Consider the following 11,057-nt stretch of genomic DNA (forward strand, 5'->3'; position numbering starts at 1 on the left):
TCAAAGTAGTGCTAGGAGATACCTTATACAGTGTATGCTCTGAAAGAAATAGCAGGAGGTTTACAGGCAAGAACATGACTGATGATCTGATTATCTAACATACTAACATCTAGAGACCAGACCAAAGGGAAATGCAAGGCAGAATTAGGAAGATCTTTGATGAACCACTAAATAGGGTATGCCGACTACAATTGCCTTGCACACGGAAATTACTGCCTGAAGCCCTGAACCATGCTTATGGTTTCCTCAGGTCGAACATAGGGGGTTGTCCCAAAGTTGAACATCTGTTCTGAAAATCGAGCTCTTCCCCATCTAGAGAGGCTTAAGAGTATTGCTGTACGCATGGACTTGTAGGGTCAGAGGTGCTCCCCCCTCTTGGAGCTATTTAAATCATTCAGATGGCGGAGGATATACCTTTTAACTTTTAACTGTTGGATGCTCATTACCATCTTGATTTTTTTTTTTTTTAGTATTACCATCTTGATCAAGTGTACTGCTAAGTACTATCATGCGAACAAAGAAAGTAAAAGACCTGTTGTTCTATTGGCTTCTTAAAATTAGAGAAGACCTAGGGAAGGTCCTTGGCCTAGGTTGTTAACTTGATTGCAAAGACACAAACTTTACCGCTTGCATCTTGCACCAAAAGAAAATAAAAGAAACGGAAAAACAGAACAAAGTCTGAAGGACATAAAATAAAGAGCAGCTTTCAAATCCATTTGAATCCACCATATTGCATATAACGTCACAAAAGTCAAGTAATAATTTGTTGCAATTTAAAGGATTTCCTACTGTTTTCAAAATGCTACCATTAGAACACAAAAGAAGTTCCAAAATTCCAAAAACAAAAGTGCTAAGCACTGCAAGCATTCCTAGGTGGATCTTCTCATCAAAAGCTGCCCAGCACCGCAAGCTTCATTCCTGCACATCAAAGGAGACTATCAGAAAATATGATTGCAACATATTTGTGCATTTACCTAAAGAGTAAGGACTGGATGGGACTTGTGCACTTTGCCAGATGGTTACGTTTTTCAATATCTGAGTCGATGACAAAGTTAACACAATAACTAAGATCCAACTCACAAAGAAGCAAAACATTGGTCGCACCCTCAAGAAGCGCAAAAACAGCTGATAAGACTTGGCATAAAAAAATTCAAAGACGCCTAATTTAAGCAAGATTATCCACAAACCTATAAAAATTTCAGTAGTACAGATCCTGAGCTTATCACCACTTTATAGAGGAGATCCTACAGAATTACCTTTAAGGATATCCATCAAGGTCAGTGTTGTCTTCTACTGCACGAGACTTTTCATCACAATGACTGAGTCTCAGTGGTAAAAAATAGCCACCAAAAAATGTTAACAGATATTTTACACCGCCACATTTATATTGAATAATCAATCATTAAGAACAACATTCAAGCTGGCAAAAGCTCCATTCACCAAACATCACTTCTTTGTTAAATATTTTAACCACTAAAAAGGGGTTTCTTTCCCGCCTTCTAACAGGGAAAACATGAGTAATTTAGTGGTTTCAAGAAGTACCTACCCCTTCCTCTCACATGATTTCTCAACCATCTCACATTTCAAGATTATTATAAGATTACTATGATGAACAGATCCAATTCGCTCACAACATCCTAATTGGTTCTTTGTGAGGGTCCAAAGGGCCCAAAAAAAGCAACTATTTGAACAACGTCAACAATTCCTTACCATTGATCTCCAACCTAGATCAGATATCGAGATTATTAGAACGGGTTGGAGACAAAATGGAATGTCCGGATGCAGCCTGAGTCAAGTTATCAAACTACCTAGGGTCAATTATTAATGGGAGCCCAAGCATCAATTATAGCATTGACACACGTGAAAAAAACGCTGTACCAAACCCAGCATAGAAATCTAATAACTGTACTCCCTAAAATTGATTTGGTTGGGAGCAAGTGGGAGGAGCAGGGGCTTCTTCTCCCTCCCTTTCTTCAAACTACGATTCGTCTTTTCACATCAGTAGACCCCAACAGTATTCAGGAAATACCATTCTTATCACCGATATCTAGCAGGGTCCGATGCACAAAGAGAGTATATCAAATTATTCAAGAACTTTCCACTTGCATGGCCCTAATCCTTTCCTCCTGTTCTCTATTTGAACCTTTGATTCTGGATCCTTTTCCTGAACCAATAGGATTACTCAGCAAGTTGTACTACCTATTCTATGCCAGGGAGATTACTTGATAATCTGCATTTGTCTTTGGCAGGGAACAAAGAAAGCAAAGAAAGGCTTAAGCGGGTACTTTCCTTTTTTTCTTCATGGGACCTTACCTAATTGCCGAAAAATTGAAAGCAAATGGCAAAAGCAACTAAAAAAATAGTTTCTAAAAGTCCATAATCAAACTCGGATTAGTGCTATAATCTAAAAACAAAATCAATCAGCAACTTATCACTAAAATCCTAGGTTACATGGACACGCCATATTTTGAAAAAAATCCGTGTCGGATACATATCCACGTGTCCGTGTCGGATACGTATCCACGTGTCCGTGTCGGACACATATTACATGTAATTTACCTCGAATTTTGATATTTTGCCATGTCCGACAATTTGTATCCGTGTCCGATACGGCGTGTCAATGTAACCTAGCTAAAATCTTACATTTTGGATGTAAATTCATCACTTTTTTCTTTTCTTTTTTTCTTGGTTTTGCCTGGATGGAGGATTAATTGGGCTGTATTAGCCGATGCCTGATTTTTTGCAAGGTCCGAGAAACAAAGAGGAGCACAAACATTAAAGGGCAATTTTAGGCAAGGAGGGAGAGGAAAAAATAAGAGGGGCAAGAGAAGAAGAGGAAAGAAAACCGTCTCTTCGACAACTAAAAAATACCAGCAAGACATTTTCCGAGGTACACCTCCTGCAACAGGTACTTGAGAATCGACAGTGCTTTATAGACCAAAGAAAAGGTAAATAGGAAGAGATTTCCTCATTACAACTAACAAAAACAAGCAAACAAAAACCCAAAAAAACAGAACTGTAGCACCACGAGTATCTCTTTACTCAATATGTTTGAAACATATATCCCATGTCTCTTCATGCGCTTTAGACCAAAAGAATAGGAGGCATTTAGACAAGATTACTTCCTCAAAGTGAAGCCACTACACCATCAAATTGTCTTCTATTTATTTCTAACCATAAGCCAACACAATCAGTCAAGGAGTTGTTTGTCTCATGGGAATTTTTCCAGTTACAAGAGGGAATCGTAACTAGAAAAAATCCCACAAGACCAACAACTCCTTGAATGAACCAAGAAAAATACAAATGACCCCTCACCCTAGAGTACACCAGACCTGTCGGAGAAAAAAGGCATTTAAAAAGGATGTAATTCACCACAACATCAAATAAGCTATGATTCTCTGACTGAGCATAGCTCCTGCATACTGCACAAAAGTTGACCAAGGCTTCTTAACATGTCTCATTCTATTGTTAACAATTTTCAGATTACATTCCTCGTGAATTGTGATGCATACCAAATGGAAGAAATGATTTCAGAGAGAACTTTGGAAGCCATCCAACATAGCACCTGTCTATGTTGTTAGGGACAAGTGAGATGCTAGGTTTCCCAAGTAGAGCCACCTCGGTAATGCCTTTGACCAGGAAGTTTTTCAATAAAAATTACCTCCTAGGCCACCTCGCTGCTGCCTTCGACAACATGGGAACCTGGCATTACAGTGAACGGTGGGGCACTAGCCTGACTGAAGAAAGGGTGCAGATAAATTTCTTTTATGTTGCATCTTTTTTCTATTTTTATTTTTTATTATTAATATTTTATTGTGTGTGGACTGGGGGAGCATAGCATAACTATCTTCAAACAATAAAACTGATCAAAGCGGTTTTTTCTCCTTTTTTCGGTCTGTAGAACTAATGAACAATATTAATCTGTCAAAATACGCATTAATCCATGATTCCATGTTACCAAACTTACCGTGAGCACTATAACTACTTTTCAAGTCTCAAATAGCATAGAAATTGAAGCATAAGACATGTAATACGTAAACTATTTTTCAAACTATAGAGTTGATCAAAGCATTTTTTTTTTCCCTTGGCCAGTAAAACTAACGAAAAATTTTGATCTGTCAAAATAAGTATTAATCCATGTTAGCAAACTTACCATGAGCACAATAACTACTTTTCAAGTCTCAAATAGTATACAAATTGAAGCATAAGGTAAGGAACAAGTAGCAAACCAAACATGAAGACATTAGAGATAAGTCATAACTATTACAATAAAATTAATACTCACATAGAAACTCTACTACTAAAATAAATATCCAAGAATGGAAAATTATACCCAAATATATATATATATATATATATATAAAAAAAAAAAAAATATATATATATACCCTAGAATATAAAAAAAATTTTTGTGGATATCATCAAATCACAAAATTTCAACTTATTTGGAAACCTTTATCCTAGATAAAAATTGTTGTCATCAAATCTAACGGTCCAGACAATTGTGTTTTAGCAATCATCTTTTACCAAGGTTAGAGATTTCCAAATGAGTTAAAATTTTGTAGAGATGATATTTATGGTGAGTAGATGATATCCACAAAAAATTGGATTTGAATTCATTTTCTAAGTGAAATTTTACTTAGGTACTTATTTTAACTTAAAATAAGTATGTACTTCTAAGATCCGATATATATATATATATATATATATATATAGTAATTCTCTAAAAAGTAGCTACTTAAGTTAACTTAAAATAAGTACGTACGTAAAACTTCACCTACAAAATGAATATATATATATAGTAATTCTCTAAAAAGTAGCTACTTAAGTTAACTTAAAATAAGTATGTACGTAAAACTTCACCTACAAAATGAATTCAACCCTAATTTTTTGTGGTTATGAAACACTCACCATAATGATTATCTTCCCAAAATTTCAGCTCATTTGGAAACCTCTAACATAGATAAAAATTGTTGTCATCTTTAAAAAGAAATCTAACGGTTTATAAATGTTGAATTTTTGCAATTGTTTTTTGCCAATATTAGAGGTTTCCAAATGAGCTGAAATTTTGTAGAGATGATCTTAATATTGAGTATATCATATCCACTAAAAAATAGGTTTAAATTCATTTTGTAGGTGAAGTTTTACTTACGTACTTATTTTAAAGTTAACTTAAGTAGCTACTTTTAAGAAAAGGACCTTAAATAAGTACCAAACTAAGTACCAAATCTAAAACAACTCACAACTTCACCTACAAAATTATTTAAAACCTAATTTTTGGTGGATATGATCTACTAACCACCATAATATCTCTACAAAAATTCAACTTGTTTGACAATTTTAAACATTGGCAAAAGATGATTGCAAAAACTAGACATTTCTGGACCGTTAGATATTTTTTCAAAAGTGGACAACAATTTTTATCTAAGTTAGAGAATATCGAACGAGTTGAATTTTTGCAGAGATGTTCTTTATGGTTAGTAGATCATATGCACAAAAGATTAGGTTTTAAACCATTTTGTAGGTGAAGTTGTGGGTTGTTTTAGATTTGGTACTTATTTAAAATCCTTTTAGGAGTCGGGCTGTCTATATATATATATATACAAATTAAAAATAAAAGGTGTCATGCCTAAATTTTAAATCAACTCATCATCCAATTGAATGAACACATAAGCATCATCCATCACTACATTTAACTAAGTCCCGCATAATACTTCAATTAAACTTCAGATGAGAGACATGTCAAACTCTTTATGGCATCACTCGATATCCTCTTCAAGGAAATATAGCCATCATTTATATTATTTTTAAGGGACCATGCACCTAAAGGGGCAGGGTCTACGCCTCTTCCTAGGTTTTGGAGCAAGCCTAGGCGGGTTTAGGCAACACTAGATGCTCCTAAGAGAGAGGTACGGAGGCCTTAGGCTCGAGGTGAGCCTGGAGCCTTTGACTGTATAGAAACTAGAAGGGAATTCAGCACTATGGCAAAAAAACTGGAAAAACAATAACTAAATAATAGAAGGAGAAGATATCCATGAATCCGTCAGATTTAGTTAATCTGACAATAGTGCTACTGTGGTGTGTACAACCCTGAATACATATATTCCATCCTACATGTGTCTCTTCCTGTATGTGTCTGTTTGTGTACAACCCTGTGCACACCCTATCCCATGTGTATGTGTGCACTTATATGTATTATCTACAAGTATATAACAGACACAGAGACACACTCATATATCTTGCAGTTTCTGATTGAAAACCCATGCATAGAGCTTGAACTAAATATTGTATATAATATAAAGTTTAAATTAAACAATAGCTAAACAAATGTAAGTCATACATTCCATTTGCCTCCCAACGAGCCCACATCAACCCCACTGATGTGTATGTGTTTATTAATTAAGGATAAGACATGGACACAGAGGCGCAACCCTATATATTGTTGTTTCCGAGAAACCAATATTACGCATTGAAATTACAAAATGTATATAATAAAAAGTTTCAATCAAACAACAGCTAGACAAATGTAAACTGTACTTTCTATTTGCCTTTCAACAAGACCACATCAACCCCCCTCCAGTGATACTTACAATTTGCCTCCCAACAAGCCCAACCCCCCCCCCCCCACACACACACACACAAATGTGTATGTATATGTATATATCAGGGCACTGACACAGAGGCGCACCCCTATATATTGCTGTTTCCGAGCCTTGTAAACCAATATTACGCATGGAACTTGCACATTTAAATTGAAAATTGTATATAATAAAAAGTTTCAATCAAACAACAGCGAAACAAATGAAAGTTATACTTTCTATTTGGCTCTCAGCAAGACCACATCAACTCCCCTCCAGTGATAATTACCATTTGCCTCCCAGCAAGCCCACATCAACCCCCCAATCCCAATGTGTATGTGTATATCAATTAAGTATACAACACAGAGACAGAGGTGCACCCTATATATTGCTGTTTCTGAGTCTTAGAAACCAATACTACATCACGCATTAAACTTGCACATTTAACTTAAATTACTTAAAAAATGTATAGAATAAAAAGTTTCAATCAAACAACAGCTAAACAAATGTAAGTGAAACTTTCTATTTGCCTCTCAAGAAGACCACATCAACCCCCCCTCCAGTGATACTTACCATTTGCCTCCCAACAAGCCCACTTCACCACCCCCCCCCCCCCCCCAAAAAAAAATGTGTATGTGCATGTGTAACTGTATATATCAATAAGTATATAAAACAGAGCCAGAGGTGCACCCCTATATATTGCTGTTTCAGAGCCTTGAAACCAATATTACGCATTGAGCTTACACATTGCTAAAGAAATGTAAGTGATACTTTCCATTTGCCTCTCAACGAGACCGCCAAAATGTCCCCTCTATTCTTTTTTTCCCCTATTGAGGCTCTGAACTCAGGTACAGGGTATCAATTGCCATAAATTTTACCAACTAAGCTAGCTAGTACCTACAACAAACTAATATTCTTTACCAAGCCAAACAGATACTCCAAGAATTGAAAGGATTACATACTAACCAGTGAAGTAAATCTAACAACTTTGTAATGCCTCTCATGCCCGATCAGATTTTTTGCCATTGGGGTCACAGCTCTCACCCTCATACATCTTCATAGAAAACACAAGCATGTTCTAGTGAACAAGAACAATCGTTTAAGCTCGGAGACACAACAATTTAAAACCCTTAGCTGATTGAAAGGGCTTGTCCTCAATGGACCAGGATTTACAATTGCAATATAAGCACTTTATGTCTTGTCAAGCGACTAAAATAGTAGATGGAGGTCCTGTAAAAAGGTTCAGCACAGTTTCAGACCTTGTTCCTAGTCAAAAGCGATTACGCTGTTGGGCACTTGGGCATGAACCATTATTCTCTTTCTCAAGTATACAGGTAGATGATTCTATATATGTCACAAAATTCTTGCCACCGCCAAATCATGTCTTCCGCAATTCAGTTTTTATTTTGGATATTAACTTTTCCATCGCAACCATAAAAGGATAAATAAATTAGCAGTTGACTCAGGGTACTCAAATACGGTGTATAGTAGCCATAGGAAGCACCAATAGAAGCAATTCACTATATTGAACGTCAACAATATACGATCAGGTTAGTATAATATTGATCTTCTAACTAAACTATACTCAATTCATAAAACCCAATTCAAACATGTATAACATATGAAAAACAGTGAACATAGAGAGTGAGGGATATCTAAAAAGACTAAAATCAACTATACTCGTTCCTTTTTATTTCCAATTTTTTTCGCTTTAGAATGTTTTGAACTCAGTTATGTGGTATCAACTTCCACACACTTACCAACTAAGCTCCTAGCACCTACGACACAAACTAATACTCTATACCAAGACAAACATCTATTTCCTCCAAGCACTGAACAAATTAGTTTAAGCTCAAATTTACAAGACAACCTAAAACGCTTAATTTTGTAAGGACCCTCTTTTTCTTTTTCTTTTCCCCTTTGTAGGGCTCTATACTCAGGTACAGGGTATCAATTGCCATAAACTTTACCAACTAAGCTGGCTAGCCCCTACAACAAACTAATATTCTTTACAAAGCAAAACAGACACTCCAAGCATTGAAAGGATTACATACTAACCAGTGAAGTAAAACTTACAACTTCATAATTCAACTCATGCCTAATCAGTTCTTGTCATTGGGGTCGCAGTTCTCACCCTCATACATTTTCATAGAAAACAGAAGCATGCACTAGTGAACAAGAACAATCCTTTAAGCTCGGAGACACATAAAAATTTAAAACCCTTGGGGCTTATCCTCAATGGATCAGGGTTTACAATTGCAATATAAGCACTTTATGTCTTTACAACAATTCTTCTTCGCCCAAGTGAGCTTTTCGAGCGACTAAAATAGTAGATGGAGGTCCAGTAAAAAGGTTCAGCATAGTTTGCAGAACATTGTTCCTAGTCAAAGCGATTAGCGCTTTTGGGCACTTGTGCCTGAAGAACCATTATTCTATCTCTCAAGTAAACAGGTATATGACTCCATATGTCACACAATTCTATCCACAGACAAATCATGTCTTCCATAATTCAGTCTTTATTTTGTATATTAAGTTATTAACTTTTCCATCTCAACCAGAAAAGGAAAAATGGATAGGAAATTGACGCAGGGTACTCAAATACATTATATAGAAGACATAGGAAGCCCTAATAGAATAGATTAACCATTTTGAACACAGTAGTTAATTAAAGTAGTACGACAATCTAAGATCAGGTGAGTTTAATATTGATCTTCTAACTAAACTACACTCCTTTCATATAACACACAAAAACACTGAACAGCATAGAGAGTGAGGGGTACCTAAAATCAACTATACTCCTTCCTATTTCCAATTTTTCTCGCTTTTGTATGTTTTGAACTCAGTTATGTGGTATTGACTTCCACACATTTACCAACTAAGCTCCTAGCAACTACGACAAACTAACATCATATACCAAGACAAACATACATTTCCTCCAAGCACTGAACAAAATAGCTTAACCTCGAATTTCCACAATAACTTAAAATGCTTAGTTGATTATAAGGGCTCGTCCTTAATTGACAAGGTATACTTTATACATTTGGCAGTTCACTCAAGTACATTCTACAGAAGACTTATAGTAGTTAAATAATATAATAGACAATTCATAATACCCAAATTATGAAAACACATATAACGTCAAATATAAAAGTATTGAAAACATATATGAAAAATGTACCTAAAATCAGCGGCCAGTAGGATTGAGAGCAAGAAGCATATTATTCCCCTTGGGAAGATACATAACATTCCCAGACCTAGCCAACGTGGCAGCATTCTCCCTAGACGCTTCAATCCTCCTCAACTCAATCAAGCCCATTCCAGCAGCTGCAGTAGCATCCGATATCAACTTAGCAGCTTCACTCTCTCCTTCAGCTCTAATAACCGCAGCCCTCTTCTCCTGCTCAGCTTTCATAACAACATACTTAGACCTCTCGGCTTCCTGTTGCGCCACCTGTTTCTGCTCAACCGCTTTAGAAAACTCCAACCCATAGGACAAATGAGTAATAGCGACGTCATCTAAGACGATGTTAAAATCCTTAGCCCGTTGTATCAAACTCTCTCTAGCCAGTGCGGAGACATGGGGCCGCTCGGTAAGTAACTGGTCGGCATTGAACTGAGCGACGACAGCTTTCAAAACCTCATTTCCAATCGAGGGTAGTACCTTTTCGTCATATTCAGTCCCGAGGGTTTTGAAAATAGTGGGTAGTTTTGTAACTAATGGACGGGAGAGTAAACGGAGAGTTAAGTTGACCATTTGAAGGTCTTTGGTACCAGAGGTGGAAGTGAAAGTGTGGGGCCGGGTGCGAATATCGAAAATGTATGGCTTTTGTATTATTGGGATTAAGAAATGAGTTCCTTCTGAAACGGTTTCGTCTAGGACACCGCGGAAACGGTCGAATATAACGGCACGTTGCCCACCGTCAACTGTGTAGAGTGATGCGTTGACTAGTGATGCACCTAGACCTAGACCTAGTGCGGCGCGGGCTGTGTTTGTTAGGAAGGAGACTGCTGCTTGATTGCTACCCATTTTTTTTTTTTTTGTTCAAAGGTTTAAACTTTACTAAACCCTAAACCTTAGAAGGAGAGAAGAGAGTGAAATGAGGGTATATATGGGTAGGTAGGTCATCATAGGTCCCCTGTCGTGGAAAGGACGAAAATACAACGTGGACAATTTTTATATATTACGAAATTTCAATGAGATATCAACGAAGAAGAAGAATGCCGATATTTACATATGATGTTCCATTGTAAACAAACTCATGATTGATTGTTAGGGCATTTTTAGTTTTAGACTCGGGTAATTTTTTTGTACATATGATCTTCCAACTACTTTAAACATTGTCACAAAAAATTGTTCAAATCCAAAACTTTTAACCCCATCGAATAGGGTGTGCATAAAACCGGCCGAACCGATAAAACCCACCAAACCAAAATAAACCGGTCATTTTTCAAGTCGGTTATGTTTATTAGTCGGTTCGG

The 11,057-nt window shown here is 36.5% G+C and overlaps 1 protein-coding gene across 1 annotated transcript; it reads right to left on the reverse strand.

Moving 5' to 3' along the window:
• Positions 1-688: 688 nt before the first annotated feature.
• LOC147493875 (prohibitin-3, mitochondrial-like) lies at positions 689-10,855 on the reverse strand. The gene is made up of 2 exons (XM_086565598.1): positions 9,757-10,855; positions 689-918 (listed from the first exon to the last, which is right to left on the reverse strand). The coding sequence occupies exon 1, from the start codon at positions 10,603-10,605 to the stop codon at positions 9,763-9,765; it is 843 nt and encodes a 280-aa protein (XP_086421724.1). The 5' UTR covers positions 10,606-10,855; the 3' UTR covers positions 689-918; positions 9,757-9,762.
• Positions 10,856-11,057: the final 202 nt, after the last annotated feature.

The sequence above is a fragment of the Coptis chinensis genome, chromosome 6 (assembly GCF_015680905.1).
Source record: "Coptis chinensis isolate HL-2020 chromosome 6, ASM1568090v1, whole genome shotgun sequence".
Lineage (NCBI taxonomy): Eukaryota > Viridiplantae > Streptophyta > Magnoliopsida > Ranunculales > Ranunculaceae > Coptis > Coptis chinensis.

What these genes read in the sequence shown, in the direction of transcription:
- LOC147493875 (XM_086565598.1), bottom strand. Translation starts at nt 10,605, where the DNA reads ATGGGTAGCAATCAAGCAGCAGTCTCCTTCCTAACAAACACAGCCCGC.